Source organism: Artemia sp. Qi Xiang Cuo, chromosome 13, assembly GCF_049724085.1.
Source record: "Artemia sp. Qi Xiang Cuo chromosome 13, ASM4972408v1, whole genome shotgun sequence".
In the NCBI taxonomy this organism is placed as follows: domain Eukaryota; kingdom Metazoa; phylum Arthropoda; class Branchiopoda; order Anostraca; family Artemiidae; genus Artemia; species Artemia sp. Qi Xiang Cuo.
Window position 1 is genome coordinate 11,541,497 of NC_142806.1, and position 22,387 is coordinate 11,563,883.

Consider the following 22,387-nt stretch of genomic DNA (forward strand, 5'->3'; position numbering starts at 1 on the left):
GGTAACTCCCACGGAAGGCAGTTTTTTTTCGGATAAAGCTAGAGGCAATTTTTTTCTTTATACAAGCCTGCTTCGGGGCCCATGTCGATTGCTTGCCCACCCTAAAGTTTGGCTGAAATGGCGCCTCTGTATATATATATATATATATATATATATATATATATATATGTATATATAGAAAATTCACCTTCATCTTTCCAAAATAGCATTAAAGTACCGAGGACAGTGAAAATGGAATCTTATTGTTGGTTAAGTTATAAAAAATCCTAAAGAGGAAATGATAGTTAAGTTGAAACTTATACAATTCTATATATCTTAAAATTAAGAAAAATCAAGGTTTTAATTTTTAACGATAAGCAACATATGCAGATTTTAGTAAAAAATGTCAAATTAAAAAAAAAATGGGCGAAAAATTAGCAAAAAAAGCCAAAAACATTTTATAGCTAACAGTTTAAGAATGTGCATCTTTTCTTGAAGGTGTAGTTGTCTTTGGGAATCAATACTTTGTAAATTATTAATTTTTAAGGATCGACAGCGTTGTCAACTTGATCTAACTAGTTTCGCTCATTTATTTTCACGGCTCAACGTGGCAACATCGAAGTAAATGATGAAACTGACGATAAACATCTAAAGAAATTGTGACTTTTAGCTTTGAATAGATTTGAAATGGTTTTTATGTACTTAGTACGTTAGCAAGCTATAAACCTTAAAATTTATCATTAATTTAAAAGAAGAGATCCCAACTAAAGACCTTATTTACTCATTTTCCAAGATTTTACTCACTATTATCCAACAGCTAAAATACATTTTTAGGTACTGAAATGTTCTACAAAAACATCCGTTTTTTTCTAAAGATGGAATACATTCTATTATTCAGTCTCTACAAAAATCTAATCCAGTTGAGAGAAGCATAGCTCATTTTCTGAAGTGCTAAGTTTAGACATAACTATGCTTTGTCAAAGTTTTTGCTCTCAAATACAATCTCGATATTTTTGCCGCTAGAAATATTTTCCTAACTAGAATCTTTGCCGTCCCCTATCAACTTTTTTATTTCCACAGAAAATGACTGGAATAAATTTTTCAAAATTCCTAGTGAGACTTTGTAAGCCCCTTGCAAATCCAAATTGAGTTTTTCTTCATTATGATCATTTGTTTTTACAAGCATTCATTAACCTTGACATGTAGACATAACTGACGGATGCAGAGGGGGGGGGAGCTCAAGGCTCACCACTTAAAATTCTACATTATTGGAAGTTCAGGGTACTTCTTAATCAAATTATCAAATAAAATTAGTTTTATTTATTATTGTTTCCCAATCCCCGTAAAAATATCCCGTTCACGTGCCTGGCAGGCGTACAATAAATTTGCGAGTGGATGTCATCAAACACTCATTATAACTGATCGTTGATCTAATAATCTAATTCAAACATAACTAGTTCAACATCTGAATTACCTAATGCAATTAATGAAATTACTAAACTAATTTAATAAGCTACAAAGTTTGAACACAAAGTCAAAGGAAGTGATATTAAACAGCTAATAAAATAAAATTTAATGGCAAAGGCAGAAGTGGCAATCACGGCCTTTAGCAAGGCACAATTTGCATGTCGTATCGTTTATGTCAAGTTAATCAATATGATTTCGAGGTAATCATTCACGTCGATTTAATAATCGAAGTCAATAGCATCGATATCATAAATTACAGATTTTTGAATTACTAAAATAATGGTAAGATTTTGGGTTCTGTATATTATTAATTCAGAATTTATGAGAGGCAATTTTTTAGCTGATTCTTGCTTAACTTCATGTTGCCCAGCTTAAACCGAATTTTCGCAAACAGCCTCAAACCTGGTCAAACAGTTCATGGTAACAAACTGTAAGTAAGAAACGACACGACTCAATAGTAACTGAAGCTCTAAAAAACAGAACTTGATAACAATAGATACATCAATAGAACTGGCTTATTATGCTGATTCCAAATATATAAGATTCATTAAGTTTAGCGTTATCCATCAAAAGGTAAGAGCCTGAAAGAATTTGGTTGAGTTTCAAAAAGAGAGGAAGGAACACCCCCTTCAAGTCCAAAAAGTCTTAATGAATATTACGGCATATATTACAGCATCAGATTTAGCGTATGAGAAAACCATAATGTAGAGATTTCAAGCTCCAATCTGCAAAAATGTGGAACTTTGTATTTTTTGCAAAGAGATCTCGCATGGGTGTTTTTTTTTTTTTTTCAGGGGTAGTTTTATCGAACCAATGGTCCTAGAATATGGCAAGAGAGCTTATTCAAACGGAAATTACAAGGTCTAGTGCCCTTTTAAAGTGATCTTAAAGATTGGAGGGCACCTTTTTCCCCAAAGCCGTCTCATCAAAATTTTTAGATACCTATTTTATTCAGTATAGCTGAAAGGTCCGATAACTATGCCTTTGGAGATGAAATAACCTCCCACCATCTCCTGGGGAGACAACTTTAAGTTAAAATTTACCCATTGTTTACGTATAGTATTTGCTACTGGGAACTATGCATACATTTTTGGTTGGGGGGGGGGGGTGAATTTTCCAATTTCTCATGGGGAAAGAAGTTTGGGGGGGGTGAACTATTCAGGGGAAATTTTACGCAGGGGGAATTTTGCTAGAACACCTACACGAAATTATTTTTATTTGTATTACTTTCTCCTTGCCGAGTCGACTTTACATGTGGAGGTGTTAAGGGTAAATGTCCGGGGTAAATTTTCACTAGGAAAGAGTTGTCTAGTGGTTCTTTCCGTGGGGGATTTTTCCGTGGAGAGAGACGGGCTTCCCGGCAATACATAAAAAACGATCAAAAATTAAATATAAAAAGCAACTTTTTCCAACAGAGAATAAGGAGCAACTTTAAACCTAAAATTAACGGAAATGATTACGCATATGAGTGTGTGACCCCCTCCTCATTACCTCGCTCTTTAAGCTAAAGTTTGACTTATTGTCCCAATTTCTTAAGAACAACTCCTGAAACACAAGTATCATTTAATTAGAACAACAAGAAACTTTTTTTTAAACTACTAACTAACTTTTGCCGATAAATTCTTGACATTTTGGTGCGGGTTTGCAAACCCAGAAAGCTAAAAAAAAAAAAAAATAAAGCTTCATCGATTAGCATATTTTCAGTAATAATTAAGTATACGGTCTATTAGCATATTTACTATGATTTAATGTTAAAAAGGATAAATTGAAACCCGAAATATTGTTTAAAAACTAAAATTTGGTAGTTTAGAATAAAAGCAGACTGAAAATCAGTAAGTACTGAATTGTATAAATAAGGAAATATTAACAATATTTTTTTCACTGCAGAATTTCCTTGTATCCTGGAGACTAGAGCACCTAATATAATCCACCCTTATCAATAATTATTTTGTTACTTTTATAGACACCGTTTTGCTTTTGTTTTCAATTTTCTAAATATTCAGATGTTCATTTTTATAAACTTAATTATTCTAGTACCTTATACTCAGACGTATCTCCAAATCTATCACCATTTGCTTTCCCTGCCTCATTAATAACTTCAACTTCTTTTGGAACCCTCAGCAGTTTTGAAGATAAGTACAAAAAATGTTATATGACGACTAGGCATTTTCATCTTCCATGATAAACAGAAAACGTTTTGCGGGGAACTTCTTTGTGAGCCTGAATTTTACGACCCAGTTTGACCTTACTCTTTTTTACTGCCTGCGACATAAATCTTGCCAGATATAGAAGTAGTTAGTGAAAGGGCCAAGATTGGATAAACTTAGTCATGAAAAACTTTTTGTTGAATAGGTGAAAAATCTAGGTTTTATTAAACAAAATATAACATAACCAGCCTTAGGATCTTCCCCTAAAATGAAAGAATAGTCATTTTAATCATAGAAATTCGTTGAAACCGATTAAAACTAACCAAAACATGGTAGAGGGGATGGTCTGTTTACTTTGTCATTCTGCACACAACTCCACAAATACTGAGCAAGGGTCCCAATAGGGGAGGAATGGCAATTAATCCCTGGGTTCTGACCAATTGATTTTATACTTTTTAATTAAAAGTAAATTATTCTCACCCGGATTTTGAAAATCCTCACCTAGATTTTTAATATACTACATTTTAAAAGTATCTTCGTTAAAAATATCCTTGCTCCCATCAAACCTTTATTTTTCGAAATGAAATGGCAGTCCTGAGATTATGGGTGGGTGTTTTTGCCGAAATCTTGATCACCCATTATCCCGTCGTTTACACTATGAGGCAATTATCTGTCTTTCGTAAGATAATTTTGTTATATTGGCATTACCTTACGTCTCTATTTGTTTTCAATTGGCTTTTTCGGCTCTTTTGTTTCAATTGGCTTTTTCGGCTCTTTTGTTTCAATTGGCTTTATTTATTTGGGAATCTGTTGGGTGATGAGCATAATCATAATACTCAAAGATCAGTTTACCTCAGAGTCAATTTACAGCGTCGTCGGTTTCATTATACTCGGTTACTCAAAACTAAAAAAAAAATGCACTAGAACTTCCGATGTTTAATCGAGTGAGCCCTCTTCGAAATTCATATGACCATCCCTTTCATAAGAACCTTATCTGGTAACAACGGGCAACTAGCAGAACTTATAACCATTGCCCTGAGGGCTTTGGAGGGATTGAAATCCCCAGACATAATTACCAGACACTTCAATTATGCTGAACAAAATTACAATATCAAACTTTTTATTAGATGTGTTTGGGGAAATGATGTGGCATAGGATGGGCCGGTTGCCCTCCAATCACTTTTGGCTCTTAAAAATAGCACTATAGCTTTCAATTTCCAATCGAATGAGTAATTTTCAAAGTTTCTACGACAATTCCTTCTATACGAAGTGAAGAGAAAAAAAGGTGAGAAAAAAAATAATAAATTGTGCCCACTTGACTCTTTACTTAGGCAGCACTATTGAGCTTCCCATGGTAAATTAGTTGCCACATTGTGCACTTCAATGTTAAGGCTTTAAGCAATCTTCACTGTTCCATGCAGTTTAATGTGGCTCAATAGCTTTAAGGCTATTTCCAGAGGTCCATGTGACACCCCCTGTTTCCCTGTGTAAGAGACTCAATCCTTCTGATAATAAATTGGATGACATAGTGTGTACTTCAATGTTACATAGATAGATAGATAGATTTAATTTCCATATATCAGTAAAATAATTACATAACAATCTACAAATCCCCACAAAGACCCCATGGCCTGTAGGAGGGGGATTATGAAAAGATCAAATAAACATTAAACTTTTAAACGCTTAAGATTTAAACAATATAAACATAAAATTAATATTTAAACATAAGCATTTGAACTTTTAACATGTAAAGCATTTGCTTCATAAAACGAAAAAAAAAGGAAAGTTCACTAAATAAGCTTTATCAAACTACAGTGAATCACAACATCTAAAAAAAATAAAATATAATTAAAAAAAAAAAAATTAAATAAAAAAAACTATTGGCAGCAGGAAAAAGTAAATAAAATTAATCACATAGAAAAATATATTTTTTTACTAGTCTTTTGAAGGTGCCAAACGAGTGGCAATCTCGAGCAGAATCAGGAAGGGTGTTCCATGTCAAATGACACGCAACAAGAGGATTAAAATCGGATCTTATTGTTGGTGTATGGGGAATTTGGATATCTAGAGAACTACGGAGTTGATAATTTGACCGATCAGATACAAAAGAAGACGTAAATCTAAGGGACCTAGGAATATCATCATGGAGGTGACGAAAATCGAAAGACGCACAGGAAAGAATATATAGTTTTTTAATATCGAGTAACGGTTTAGTTACCGAACAATTTATATCCTGGATAAGATTTATAGTTTTATCAAAAGTATTCAAAAGCGGTTTGAGAAAAGAAGGGAGAGTAGACATCCTTATTACTGGAGAATAGGAAAAATAAGAATGAATTAAGCTATGAAATAGGATTCTTAGAATAGGTCCTGGAAAGATATGTTTTAGTTTTCTTAGAATACCGAGATTCTGCATACCTTCATTTTAATCAAATCAATATGGTGTTCAAAAGATAAATTTTCATCTAGGAGGATACCTAGGAAACGGACATGGCCATCCTTTGGTCTACTAATAAAGCCTTTGGATATATGAATTTCAGATAATTGAGGGCAAGACTGGGATATACGAGAAAAAACTAAAAAACTAGTTTTAGTAACATTTCAGGCAAGAGAGTTAGCATCAAACCAAATTGAAACTCTCTCAAAGAGGTCCACTAACTTTGTACGAACCTCATCCTCTGTTCTACCAGAAGTAATAAGGGTGGTATCATCGGCAAAAGTAACAAAAGAATCCGAGGTATGCAAACTATAGTTTTCGCAGTTTTCACTGTTCTATGCGGTTTAATGTGGCTCAATAGCTATAAAGTAATTTCCAGTGGTCCATGTGGCACCTCATGTTTCCCAGTGTAAGAGACAAAATTCATTTAATAATTGGTTGGCACATGATATATTTCAATTGTAAGGCTTTAAGGCAGTTTTCAATGTTCAACACTGTTTAATATGGCTCAATAGCTTTCAGGCAATTTCCAGAGGTCCGTGTTGCACTCTGTGTTTCCCCTTGTAATGGACTCAATTATAAGAAACTTGAATTAACTAGAAATTTTTAGTAAGACTGTTAAAACTATGAGATTTTGGTAAAAGGCACAATTTTTAGATAAAGATGCTAAAATTAGTCAATCAAAAACTTTTAGTGTCTTGTAAATCTAAATTTTATTAATCTGCTGATTTCTAAGAAAAGAATCACAAAAACAGCTAGGGAGCTCATTATAACTTTTTTTTACGACTTTAACTAGTTCATAAGTCCACTTTTACTACGTGCTGTTAAAACACTAAATTAATTTTGACAGGGTGTTTTTTTTCAATGGATAAAGTGCTGTATCGTTCGATATTACCAAACAAACAGAAAATAACATTTTCATCTAATGAGGTTTTCTGTTAGTAACATAAGTAAAAAAAAAGAATACGAAAATACAGAAAAATAACCGAAAGACTAGCTTTCTTAGTCCTACTATTAAGGATAAGTCCTAAGTTGTACCATTTAATATAATAAATACAATACCCTTCAAAAGATGGCCCTTAAATTAATGCATGTTCAGCAAAAAAAAAAAAAAAAAAAAAAAAAAAAGTCTTATTCAGTGTGTTTTTTCAGTGATCAAAATTAATCGGAAAAATATTTCAGGAGAAAATTTTTCTTAATGCTTCATATTTCACACATTTTTTAATCTGAGTAAATCCTATCGGACCACTTATTTTACGAAACACGATACTTTGCATAGTATTGGCCCTGAAAGGTACGACTGCAAACAGAATTTATAAATATATATATATATATATATATATATATATATATATATATATATATATATATATATATAAATATATATATATATATATATATATATATATATATATATATATATATATATATATATATATATATATATATATATATATATAGTTACCAAAGCTAATTGAAAATATTCAGAGCAACCCTTATTTAAGATGTCGATTTCGCTTACCTGTCACTACATGCGCAACCTTTGATTAGATATTATATGAAACTCCTCGTAAAGTGTTACGTACTGTGTTAAGTGCTGCGTACTACGTAAAGTGTTACGTTATGTACTGCCTTAAAGCCTTACAATGTCTCGCAAACCCAAATTCTCGTCCTGTGTTGAACCATAAAGTTACTTCTAGGGGGTCGGGAAAGGGGGTTACTTGGGAGGATCTTTCCATGGAGGAACTTTTCATGGAAGAAGGGACATTTCTATGAAGGGGGGCCGGATTCCCCGGCATTATTTAAAAAAACAACTTTTTTCAACTGAAAGTAAGGAGCAACATTAAAACTAAAAACGAAGTGAAATTATTACGTATATGAGGGGGTTCTCCCCCTAGTCAATACCTCGCTCTTTACGCCAAAGTTTTCATAGTACTTTCAAAAGAGCTATTTATTCTAATTAAACGGCCTTTGTGATTCAGTAGTCATTCTTAAAGAATCGGAACAAAATTCGAACTTTAGCGTAAAGAGCGAGGCATTGACTAGGGGGAGAACCCCGTCACATACTTAATACTTTCTGTTCGGTTTAAGCTTTAATGTTGCTCCCTACTTTCAATTAAAAAAGTCTTGTTTTTTTATTTAGTTGATGTTGAAGTCATTGGTAGTTCAACAGACTTACATTTTATTCTTTTTGAAGGTAAGACCTTTATCATTTTGCCTACTCGCTCCTTTTCTGTCTCTCTCTTGTTTTCTCAACTCTCCCCCTTTCCCTTATACATCTCCTCTCCCCCTCTCTTTCTCTCTCTTTCTCGTTCTCTCTCTCAAAATTTTTTCTCATGTCTCCTTCTTCATTTATGTATCTCACGGACACAGTTTTTCATGCTGACATCTACTTGAGAGGAATTCAGATACTGAATGTTTTCTTTGCAAGTTGGTTTTTGAGAGGAGATACATGTAGATATTTGTGTAGGGACCTTTCTTGTCCTCTCGCTTAATTTTACTTTTTACACTGAATGTTCTCTTTGCAAGTTATTTTTTTGTGGAGATGTGTTATTGTCCTTACCCTTGACTGGAATCTCTATACAGAATGTTTTCGTTGCAAAATATTTTTTGTGCACAGACATTTCTTGTCCTCTCCCTTAAATGGATCTTTGTACTGAATGTTTGCTTTGCAAGTTACTTTTTTCTGTGCATATAGTGTAGATATTTCTTGTCCTCTCACCTAACTGGAATCTTTATAACGAATGTTTTCTTTAAGTTTTTTTTTTGCGTGGAGAAATGTTTAGATGTTTGTGCAGAGGCATTCTTTTCCTCTCGCTTAAATTGGCTTTTTGTACTGAATGTTTGCTTCGCAAGTTACTTTTTTGTGTGGAGATACATGTAGATATTTGTGTAGATATCTCTTGTCCTCTCCCTTAAATGGGCTTTTTGTACTGAATGTTTGCTTCGCAAGTTACTTTTTTGTGTGAAGATACGTGTTGGTATTTCTTGTCCTATCACTTAATTGAAATTTTTATAACGAATATTTTCTTTACAAGTTTTTTTTGTGTGGAGAAATGTTTAGATTTTTGTGTGGAGAAATGTTTTAATATCTGTGCAGACAGATTTCTTGTCCTCTCCCTTAAATGGATTTTTTGTACTGAATGTTTGCTTCGCAAGTTACCTTTTTGTTTGGAGATACGTGTAGATATTTCTTGTCCTCTCCCTTAAAAGGACTTCTTATACTGAATGTTTGCCTTGCAACTTACTTTTTTGTGTGGAGATACATGTACATATTTGTGTAGATATTTCTTGTCCTCTTCCTTAAATGGACTATTTGTACTGAATGTTTGCTTCGAAAGTTACTTTTTTGTTTGGAGATACGTGAAGATATTTCTTGTCCTCTCCCTTAAATGGACTTCTTATACTGAATGTTTGCCTCGCAAGTTACTTTTTTGTGTGTAGATACATGTAGATATTTGTGTAGATACTTCTTGTCCTCTCCCTTAAATGGACTATTTGTACTGAATGTTTGCTTCGCAAGTTACTTTTTTGTTTGGAGATACGTGTAGATATTTCTTGTCCTCTCCCTTAAATGGACTTCTTATACTGAATGTTTGCCTCGCAAGTTACTTTTTTGTGTGTAGATACATGTAGATATTTGTGTAGATACTTCTTGTCCTCTCCCTTAAATGGACTTTTTGTACTGAATGTTTGCTTCGCAAGTTACTTTTTTGTTTGGAGATACGTGTAGATATTTCTTGTCCTCTCCCTTAAATGGACTTTTTGTACCGAATGTTGGCTTCGTAAGATACTTTTTTGTGTGGAGATACCTGTAGATATTCTTGGCCTCTCACTTAATTGGAATCTTTATAACGAATGTGATCTTTACAAGTTTTTTTTATGCGGAGAAATATTTAGATACTTGTGAGCAGGCATTTCTTGTCCTCTTTCTAAGCAGAACCTTTATACTTAAAGTTTTATTTTGCAAGTTATTTTTTATTGCGCGGAGATACGTATAGAAATATTTCTAGTCTTCTCTCTTAATTGCTAATTTTATATTGAATGTTCTCATTGCAATCAATATTTTGTGTGGAAATACGTGTGGATATTTGTGCAGACATTTCTTTTTCCTCTCCCAAATGGATTTTTTATACCGAATATTTGCTATGCAAGCCTTTTTTTTTTGTGTGGAAACACGTGTCGAAACTTGTGTTGATATTTATTATCCTCTCAAGTAATTGAAATATTTTTACTGAATGTTTTCTCTGCAGTTTATTATTTGTGAGGAGACAAGTGTAGGTATTTGTGCAGAGATATATCTTGTTCTATCCCTAAAAGGAATAACGTATTGAATATTCTGTTTTGCAATTTTGTCCCAATGGGAATTAAACAAGATTCTAAAACTTAATTTTTGATAATCCAAGTAACTCTCTACTTTCTAAATAGAACTTCGTAGCAAAGTTTGATTATTAAAAACTCATTATTGTCATTAACAAAATGAGTTTCTTAATCATAACAAGAAGGTCCCTTTAATGAAGGTTTCTTGGCTTTTTTAAAGGAAATTAGGTTCTTAGTGAATGTGGTCAAATCAAATGGGATAAATGTTGTTTTTGTAAGCCAGCTATAAACAAAAAAGTTGTAAAAATATTTTTTGCAAGCCAATGAAGACAAAAAAGGCTTAAGACAAAAAGTCTTGAAGTGCAAAGAATATAAAAATAAAACATCCCCCCTGGACCCATCATAGGGTATTTCACAGAAGAAAACCGTGACTTTCTATAATTTTTCATTCAATTGTTTCAAAATACGAAGTTATAAGAAGAGGACTTGATTTTGATCAGTGTTTCCACGTAGAACCATCAAAATAAATAATCACATTTAATTAATTGCTTTTGACAGTGATTTTTGTCCATAAACATTCAAAAACTTCAAAAAACTTTAACAAACTCTTGATTCCCAAAGACAATTAAACCTTCAAAGGAAAGGTACACCTTAAGCTATTTGGTAACATATGTTTTAACTAATTTTGGGCTGATTTCTCACCCACCCTCTTTTCTTCACGTTAAGCACCAGCTATTACTAAAAACTGCCAAACTGTTATATGGAGATTTTTTCGTTAATCTCCAAAAAAAAATTCTCCAAATAAAAAACTTCTTTTTTTCTTAATTTATTAATATATATATGATTGCACAAGTTTTCAATTAATCAATATAAACAATAAGATTCTGTTTTCACTGCCCTTGGTACTCAAGCAGGGTTAGGGCACGTTAATAGAATTAAGTATGTTAGGCTACCGATGATCGTGCTTTTAAGAATTATTTCCTCAAAATGTACATCTTTTTTCTTATTTATTCCATTAAAATGAAACAAGAACTTTGGTATTATGTTAAATTAATAAATGAATAAATAACGATTTTATTTTCAAACGCCATATAACGGTCATGCCGATCAGCAGAAGTTTTTGTCATAATAAGGCACTAAATATATAAAACATGAAAATCACAACCATAGCCATTGTCATGCAAAATTATACATTGATTTTAAGTATCATAAATATAAAACAAAACAGAGTCAAACGAATAAAAAGAATAAAAGAATAATGATAAAAAAGAATAAAATAAATATATACAATTATTAACGAGTGGATGCAGAATTAAAAACTTGACGAACGAGGGAACAAAACTACTTGCATACCGCATATGCCGTGCTGATCCCGGCTGAATTTCTGGTACCGTTGGGCTACATGTCGCGGGAGCCTTTGACGTGAAGACAGATGCTCAGGGGGGAGGATTTCACGAAGCCGTGTCGAAAGAGTATTAAGTGAAAACTGTCTTAAAAGGGAGCAATAAGGGACTTTGGGAGATTTTGACACTACCAGAAGAGCTCGGTACTGGATGTTCCTGATGAAAATAAATTTTTTACATACGAGTCTAACATCGGATGATTTCTAAGAAGTTTATTTTCAGAGCTAGGTCAGGTTTGCTTCATTTTGATATTATTTAGTTTACTAGGCAACGAAATGCCGTTATTTCTAGAGACATATTGGAAGTTTTGTCAAACTTCAGAAAAACTTTTCTTTTGTGTTTCACCAGCATTATATTGAAAAAAAGTTTAGAATAGAATCTTTCACCATTTCTAGGCTACAAACCACTAAAAACAAGAAAAAAAACCCAACTCTCGGTGCAGAAGATTACTAGCATAAGAAAATATGCATAATTTTAGAGAAAGGGTTGAAACACCCCACGAAAGGTGGGTATGTCTTGATGAAAACTGTATCCTAAAATTCAGTATTTCCAAGAACCTTTGGTCCGTGGTTTCTGGTTACTATTACGAAACAGGAGTTTTTTGCAGACTCAAAATGAAATTACAAGCTTCGATGCCACTTTCAAGAGCCGAAATCAATTAAGGGACAACTGATCTTCTTCTGAGCGATTCTTACCCCTGGGGCCCATTCTGACTAAATAGGGCGGGTTTCAAACTTGGGCGGAGAGTGTAAGATTACGAACAATGTTGGAGGAAAAATGTAATCGCTAAAAAGTTTAGGGTAGGGTTTATATTAACAGACTATTCAGGTAACTAAGAAATAAACTTACCTCTACAGTCAGAATTACATCCTGAATCCAAATTTAACATGCATTTGCGTCGGAAACGAAATTTACACCCACCCCTATATATACCAAGTCAGGGTATATATTTTCATATTAGGGGGGGGGGCAAATTTTAAACTTACCTCTATAGTCAGAATTGCGTCCTGAATCCAAATTTAATATTCATTTGCATCAGAAATGAACTCTACCCCACCTTCCTAATTTCAAAATATATACCCTGAATCGGATATATATATATATATATATATATATATATATATATATATATATATATATATATATATATATATATATATATATATATATATATATATATATATATATATATATATATACATATATATATGATATATATATATATATATATATATATATATATATATATATATTTATATTTATATTTATATATATATATATATATATATATATATATATATATATATATATATATATATATATATATATATATATATTTATATATATTTATTTTATAACCCATCAAAAATACAAAGCATGGCGTTGGAGTATAACGACAAGAAAGAAAAAAACATACAATAACAAGAGGAAATACATGCAAATTAAAACTCAATGAACCAAACAATTCAGAAAATTAAGCAACTCCAAGGGTTGTAAACCTCTTCAAATGTATCATACAAATAAATAATACAATATGAAAGAAAATAATAGTAACCCAGCCCAAAAAAAAAGGAAAATAGCATTAAAACAAAAAATCCTTCCAAGGGTGGTTTGACAGATAACCCGTAAGCTTGAAAAAAGCTTATCTGCAACATCAAGAGGATCTGGCAAGCCGTTTCTCTCCCGCAGTCCACCATTCCTAGTCCAAGGAGGAACCCGGACAAGGAACTTTAAATATTTAAAATATGCCCTCCTGATTTCTATTTTATCCAATTGGTTAAAATCGTGTATCTTGTTTGCTCTTTACATGTAGATGAATGTGATGTCATTCACTTGAAAAAAGTCTCTTTAAAATAAAGGCTCTATAGTATAGATAGCCAAAGGACGGTATAGTATAGGACGGACGGTATAGGACGGACGGTATAATATAGGACGGACTGACAGTATAGTATAGGACGGTATAGGACGGACGGTACAATATAGAATTGATGGACGGTATAGTATATATATATATATATATATATATATATATATATATATATATATATATATATATATATATATATATATATATATATATATATATATATATATATATATATATATATGTATATATTCAAAGCGACAAACCACAAGCGACAAACGCTTCTTTGTTGCATTTACAGCCTTAGCGTCACAGTTAGTTATGAGTCATTTCATGACGATGGTTTTTTTTCGTCAGTTAGTATCAAAGGGGAATTGAGGGTCTAGATAATATAGTTTCATTAGTAAGATAACAGGATGTTCAAGCCTAACAGGACCTAATATACCAGCCTAAGAACTGTCTTAGTATTGCAGGCTATCTTACTATCTCAGTATTCATTAGATAATTATTACATGAACTTCCTTAGTATGCAGACTAAGAAGACTTTAAAGTTTTCGATTAAAGATAATATGCTCGCCACATTAACGTAAAACTAGGGTGACGATACTTATGAGTAGAATATTCATATTTTCGAAGGTGATTTATTACCAAAAACACCATAAAATATACGTTGTTTCTAGTAACCACAGTATATGAATTATAGGCAGTATGATCTTTCCCTACCTCACCCATTATAAAAACCCGGACCGAGGTGCGAGTGCTCAAGAGAACGTAGGCACATAAGCGACATTAGATCTTTTCACCGGTAGACAAGTCAGATTTCTCTTAAACGCGAAACTTGGCTTCAACGTTGGAACACTAAATTTTGAAGAAACAAATTTTAAATTAATTTATTCCAATACATATATGAAAATCGGTAATTAGTAGTGCAATATTATGATTAGATGTTTTTAGGAATTAAAAGTAGGTTTCGAAGTCTCGAGTTGGTTTCAAAGGCAATTTGAGAAAGTTTCTGCCAAAATACGTGTTCCAGGGTAATTGGACCGCTGATGGCAAATCAAATAAGAGGAGCTGTTTAATTGCGCTAATGCAAGAATAAGTGGGAGGAGCTGTTTGTTCGCACTGAGAATGAAGAGCCAGAAATTATCTGCGGTAAACTTACTGCTATTATCTTTATACTGTGCTAGTAACTCACAGATACGACAAACTAGCAAAATTACCAAACCGCGGTTTATCTACCCAATTGTCTTGAAATTATTCTCAATCGTTCTATTTGATTCTTCTGTAACTCGCCCTTTAGTTTTTGGAGCTGGTACCAGCCAATTGGAACATCAGACATGAAGTGGGAGGGCGAAATTTAAGGGCAATCAGTTGCAAAAGCTTACTTTTTAGTGAGAAAAGGAGTAAATTATGACTAGTAAATCAACACGTTTACTTGTATTTTTATCTCAGTCTTTCTTTTTTCATTGGTATCATAGTTGGTTTACCTTTATATCACTATAACTTGGTTTACGTATCACTCAGTCATACGTATAACTATAGAATGCAAAAAATAAGATGTTTAAGTGGATTCTTATTTTTGGCTTATAATATGTGCTTTGTAGCACCGCTTTTCCATACTAAATTAGTGTAATCGTAATAAAGGTATAATTGAAGAGTTAATATATTTAGAACTTAAAATGAAAATATCAATAAATAACGGATTTTGCTTTCACCTTTTTCTTCAAATCAGCTGTTCAGAATTTTTTTTTAACTCTTCGGGATGAGAAAGCAAATTTATCTGAAACATAAGTTGATTTGACAGAGAAGTAGGTAAAAATTATATTTCCTCACAATCGATGATCTCAAATCGAGTATATACATCATATTTACAGAAAATTAAGAGTTTAGATGGGATCCAAATGCTGTTTCCAGAGAGAATGTAATGATTAAACAAAGGTGTCTTTTAAGTTCAAATGATTCCTTCTGTTCAGGTTTGTCTGGTTTCTTAATTTCCTACAAGTCGTAGCTAATAATAAGGAAAAACATTTACCTATGCCATCAGCAATACATGCCAAAGTCTGTTCAGTGTACTGAGAACAGCTGACATGACTCTTCAAGTCGTCAGTTGGGATACTGTACTCTCCCCGGCAAATATCCTGGCAGATATCAGGTATTCCTTCAGACAGACAACAAGGTACATGATTTCTTCCATCTGAAAAATTGATTTGATTAAAAATCAATTTAATTTAAGTCAGAAAAAAGTTGGTTCAAAATGGAGTTCTAGCTGTGACATTGAAATGTAATTCTAGTTCTAGTAGAGAAACACAAAAAATTGGGGTAGGGAAATAGTCATTTGCTCGTTAAGTTTAAAATAGGTCAGGCTTTCTCTCTCTTTTTGTCTTTTGCTCATTATTTTTTATTTCTCTTCTCACTGCATTCACACGAGGATGAAAATAGGTATAAGGGGGAGTAAAAAATGGACATTCATCTATTCTTTAAAGATCAGAATCGTACACGGTTTATTGGGTAAAAATATGACCCTTTTTTAAGTATTTAGAAAATTCGTGCTCAAACTTGGCTCAATTTCTTTTTTTTATTTTTTTTTTTGTAAAACTATTTTAGCTCTTGCCTGAAAACACGAGAGGACAATACGAATTATTCTGCCTCTTGGTGGGAAATTTAAATAGCCCAATAAAATTTTCCAGTTGGAATCTGAACTGCTGAAAAAGTGATTTTTCTGGTCGTAATTTTTCTTTTTTAAAATTAACAAACAATTTAGGGAGGTCTTAAAAACACTCAAAAAAGTTTCCTAAACCTATTTCAGTGCAGAAACATTATTTTCTTTTTATAGGTATTTAGTTGTAATTTTAGTCACTTTGTAAAGAAAAAAAAAATTCAATGAAAAAACGAAAAGTAAGCTTTTATCGTACAACTAGGACAATTTCCCAATGAATCTTTCTACACGATAGCATTAGCTTTCTAAATTTAGCTTTCGAAACAATAGCTTTTTTATCTAAAATTTCTTAGATTGTTTCTAAATACCAAGCAAAACAACGAAACAAACCGCATTATGACGAACAAGCCATGTAAAGATCGATGCAATTAAAATTACTTATCAATGCAGTTCCTGAATCTTAAAGTGCAGTTTCAGTTAGTTGATTGTTTGTTATTTTCTGGTATATTATGTTTGTTATTTGAGATTTGTCCTGTTATTTCTGTTATGCTACGTTTGTTATTTGAGATTTGTTATTTTCTGTTATATTCTGTCTGCTCTTTGAGACTTTTTATTTCCTGTTATTTCTGTTATATTATGTTTGTTATTTGAGGTTTGTTATTTTCTTTTATTTCTGTTATAATATGTTTTTCATTTAAGGTTTGCTATTTTCTATTTTGTTTTCATTCTTTGCTTCTCCGTTACGTACACAACTTACCGCTTACAATCAAGTCAGTTTGTTTTCTTTTTTCTATTTCATTAGTTCTCTTTTCTGTTGTGTATTTACTCTATATTAACTTAATAAAAAAAATATATTGGCTATCACAGCAACGTTTTCTGAGTGACCCTAGAGCCGTGATACCCAACGTGGGGCACATGCCAGACCGGTGGAGTATGAGAATATTTATGTGGGTGATGGGCAGGACGTAAATCCTTTAAATGATAATAATCTAGAGCCATAATATAAAAACAAAACGTTTTTCATGTAGGTGACGTCTTATTCACATACATCTAAAGAGCAAAACAGATACATGATAGTATTGCAAAGACGTCATGCATTGTATGAAAGAAGTGGCACGCAGAAAAAAAAATTCATTCGCGTAAAATACACCTAGCGGATAACTTGAGAAAAGACACCAGGTTAATTGCCTTTTAAACTTGCTTCAAGTGAATACGCGTAAAAATTTGGGGCACTTATGTATTAGCCAGAAAACGCGCGAGAAGTGAAGTTTGGTTAACGCTAATGAAATAAAACAAAAAAGGATGAAAATATAATAGTTTTGAAAGAAATTTGGGCTATAAATGCACATTAAGGGGGTGGGGGTAGAGTTTAGCATATAATAAGAACATAACCTAATCTAGGTATCTTTTTTTGCCCCACATCCCCAAAAAACTAAAGTTTAAACATTGTTCACGGAGTGAGAAACCCCTGTTTGCCTAGCGCACCAAAGAAATTCTCTTGATGAAGAAGCTGCTTGACTAGTTTCTTGTATCATGTTCGCTATATAATTTGTCGCATTTTTCTGGCTAATACATAAGTACCAAATTTGGGTAACAAAATTTTAATATAACGAGGGGGCATCAAGATTTTAGAAATGGCTATATGGGGCATGGCCCAAAATTGGTTGGGAACCACTGCCCTCGAGTAACCACCAACCCTATAACCTCCATGTCCCTGTGAAAAGGGGCATTCAATTTTCTAATCACATTTTTTCTTACTAGCTCTCTCATTCATGACCTTTTTCATTTCACATAAAAAAAAAAAACAATCTAAAGGCTGAGCTGGAAAAACCGGATCCATATTAGATGGAATTATAAGAATTCCAGCAGTACAAAGCGCTTCCAAGAACTAATCCTACTTGGACAGAATTCCAATCTACCTTAAAGGACCCCTTTGAAAAACGAAATGATGAAAGAGCAAAATTAAGCCAGTTCAGTTTGGCGGACAAATTGGAAGGAAGAGAGAAGTAAAAAAGTCATTGACAAGTTAAAACCGTGGCAAGCGAGGCAGAACCGTGCGGAGTACGTGGCGTTCTGTGATGTATACCAGGCGGTGGTACGTTCGCACCCCTCGAATTAGGTAAGGGTAGCTGTGATTTTTCTGCATGCTGCCTAAGAATTTCAAAATGTTTTTGTAAATTTTTTTACACAAATTAAATAAGCTGCTCAGTTTGCGTTTTCCGCAAATCGCAGCATGCGGGAACTAAGGTTAGCTAGACCTAATTCAACGTGCATCCAACGTACAACAACGACCACCTTGTACACCTTCTGTTAAAAGGCTGCCTCTATTTACAACTGGCAGCCCTTATTCTAGCAGCTTTTCTAAATTATCTGGCCTTACTTTTGCATGTTTACCATTGGTGGTCTCTGAAGGGTTTTACTAACCAAAAGTTGGAAAATAAAAAGAAATAAAGAATAAGCGAAATTAAGCCAGTTAGACCACCTTGTACAGACTTCTAAAATTTATATACGTATAAATTTTATTATTTAGTATATATATATATATATATATATATATATATATATATATATATATATATATATATATATATATATATATATATATATATATATATATATATATATATATATATATATATATATATATAAATAGTAATGTATCTATTGAAACGAAACTTACATGGAAACTTACATCTGAGGCAATAGGCACCACGAAACTTACATGCAATTACACATGAATTGCGCAAGGAAAAGCCATGCCTGAGACACTACACTCACACGTGAATATTTTAAAAGTTGGTACACTAAAGTCGAGGTTTTTTAAACTTGGCAATGTATAATGTAGTCAAGCATGTTTTGAGAGTTTGGTCGTAATAATATAATTTAAAGCAAACAGGTTTTTTCTGTTTTTGTTGTCAATTGCACAATGAATGTACGTCATGAGTTCACATGTACATTCGTAAAAAAAAACTAGTATGATATAAAGTAGTCAAACATGTTTTGGGAGCACGCGTGAAATTATGTAGCTCAACATCCGTTTTTTATTCGTCCTTGAAAAACTGTTGAAAACAATGGATTCGTCAATTGTCAATGTGAGTAAAGCTTATTAAATTTTTTAATTTATTTCCAGATAAAAAGCATTTACCAGTAAATTCAAATTTCAGGGGGACTTAGCCCCCCTCCCCCCACCCCCAACAATAAAAAACCCATTCAAGTGCCTCGTTCAAGTGCACATTTGTCTCAATTGCTGGATTAGGACGACAGTTTTTTTTTTTTTTTTTTTTTTTCTTTTTTTTTTGCCAAGTAATTACCTCTTAAACATAATACAATAGTATACTCGTTAGAAAACGCAAAGTACGCTTTTTTCCTCTATGTAAACAAAAACACCCCCACCCTGCTCTATAGAAATAGTTATTTCGTTCCAAAAATGTCCTTTTTTCCAGTTATCAAAAATGCGTTTTCTTTACATGCTTAAATGGAACGCTTCGGTGTTAAAAAGGAAGTGACAGTTTAGGGGATCAAATTTCACCGGCTCTTGCTATCACAGAGATTAAAACCATATGTGTTTATAATTACAGAAAAGGGTCCTTTTTTGGAACCAAACTTCAACGTGTCGTATCTGAAAACAAAAGCTTGGTGATTAAGACGGGGCTTTGTCTAATTCTAGCCAAAAACTCAGAATTGATAGGGGGCAAGATGGATCGATGTCACATTCTGTGTGTTTTTAAATAAACCTTTCAAAATACCCTTACTAGCTCATATTTTATAGGAATAGTTTTATTTTTCGATCCAAAAACAGAATAAAGAGTCAGCTTTGAACCAGAAAATTGTATTCTCCATAATTTTCTTACATATTTAGAAATCCTTAACTACAACAAACATGTTTTCGACCAGATGAGTTTTTGAAAACCACATTCAGCATGGCGTGCGCTATTTTTTTTATCATGAACCCTTTAGAGACCAATTTGATCAACTTGGAGAAAGTTCAAATAGAATCCTTAGTGATATTGATATTAGTGCGTAAACTACAAACTGACATAAAAATATCAAGAACTTTTTTTTCTTATAGCCTTGACTTTGAAGACATTTCTTCATCTTAATTGGCTTTAGAAATATCATGCAAAATAAAACTAGTGAATGATTTAGGTCGTACGATAATTTTAATTTTTTTTTTTTAATGCAGTAGTTTTTTAGTAAGAACACTCGATATCCTAAAAGGTTCTGATTAAAACTTTTACCTCAGGAATGGGATTGTCTTGGGGGGGGAATTTTCCATGGAAGAGGTGGAGGGTATTTTTACGTGAAAACAACTTCAACCGTGCCCAGCCCCCCGCGATCAGAAATTAAACTATAAAAAAAAAAGTTTGTTCAACTTAAAGTAGGGAGCAACGTAAAAACTTAAAATCGAAGAGAATATAGAGTTTCTTTCCAATAGAGTTACGTTGCATAAATTTTAGTACTGTCAGTACACACCTATTGGTTTGAGAAAATTGTCTGACTATTGGATAACGAAGAAACACCTTCAAAAAGCTTACAGGAATGGGATTGTCTTGAGGGGGAATTTTCCATAGAAGAGGTGGAGGGTATTTTCACGTGAAAACCACTTCAACCGTGACCAGTCCCCCTCAATTAGAAATTAAATTATAAAAAAAAAGTTTCTTCAACTGAAAGCAAGGAGCAACGTCAAAACTTCAAAACAGACAGAACATAGAGGCTGTTTTCCAAAAGATTTAGGATTCATTAACTTTAGTGTTGACAGTCAAAAGCTATGGGTTTGATAAAATTGTCTTATTATCGAATAATGAAGAAACATCTTCCAAAAGTCGACAGGACTGGGACTGTCTTGAGGGGGGAATTTTCCATAGAAGAGTTGGAGGGTATTTTTACGTGAAAAAAACTTCAACCGTGCCCAGACCCGAGCGATCAGAAATTAAATTATAAAAAAAAAAGTTTCTTCAACTGAAAGTAAGGAGCAACATCAAAACTTAAAAATAGACAGAAAATAGAGGATGTTTTCCAAAAGATTTACGATTCATTATCTTTAGTGCTGCCATTCAAAGGCACTGGGTTTGAGAAAATTGTCTGATTATCGAAAAATGAAGAAACACCTTCCAAAAGTCGACAGTAATGGGATTGTCTTGAGGGGGGAATTTTCCATAGAAGAGGTGGAGGGTATTTTTACATGAAAACAACTTCAACCATGCCCAGCCCCCCCGCGATCAGAAATTAAATTATAAAAAAAGTTTCTTCAACTGAAAGTAAGGAGCAACGTCAAAACTTAAAAACGGACAGAAAATAGAGGTTGTTTCCAAAAGATTTAGGATTCATTAACTTTAGTGTTGCCAGTCAAAAGCTATGGGTTTGAGAAAATTGTCTGATTATCGAAAAATTAAGAAACACCTTCCAAAAGTCGACAGGAATGGGATTTGTCTTGAGGGGGAATTTTCCATAGACGCGGTGGTGGGTTTTTTTACGTGAAAACAGCTTCAACCGTGCCTAGTCCCCCCCCCCCCGCGATCAGAAATTAAATTATAAAAGTTTTCTTCAACTGAAAGTAAGGAGCAACGTCAAAACTTAAAAACGGACTGAAAATAGAGAATGTTTCCACAAGATTTAGGAATCTTTAACTTTAGTGTTGCCAGTCAAAAGCGATAGGTTTGAAAAAATTTCCTGTTTATCGAAAAAATGAAGAAACACCTTCCATACGTCGACAGAAAGTCGACATGACTGTGATTTGTCCTGAGGGGTGAATTTTCCATGTCAAAGGAGGAAAGTAATTAAATGTGAAAACAACTGCAACCTTGCCTAGCCCCCCGTGAGCTGACATGAATTTATACAAAAAAAGTTTCTTAAACTGAAAGTCAGGAGCAACATCAAAACTTAAAAACGGACAGAAAATAGAGGCTGTTTCCAAAAGATTTAGAATCTATTAACATTAGTGTTGCCAGTCAAAAGCCATGAACTTGAGGAAATTGCCTGATTATAGGAAAAAATGAAGAAAAACCCTCCACAAGTCGACAGGAATGGGATTGTCTTGAGGGGGGAATTTGACATGGAAGAGGGGAAGGATATTTTTACATGAAAACAACTTCAACCGTGCCCAGCTCCCCGCGA

The 22,387-nt window shown here is 33.0% G+C and overlaps 1 protein-coding gene across 2 annotated transcripts in view; it reads right to left on the bottom strand.

The window, feature by feature from the left end:
- Nucleotides 1-22,387, bottom strand: part of LOC148944949 (Ig-like and fibronectin type-III domain-containing protein 2) — a 321,570-nt gene that overhangs the window by 186,557 nt on the left and 112,626 nt on the right. For both annotated transcript variants that reach the window (XM_089099394.1, XM_089099393.1), the window contains exon 7: nucleotides 15,650-15,811. In XM_089099394.1, coding sequence (XP_088955520.1) covers nucleotides 15,650-15,811 — 162 coding nt within the window. The remainder of the gene's footprint in view (nucleotides 1-15,649; nucleotides 15,812-22,387) is intronic.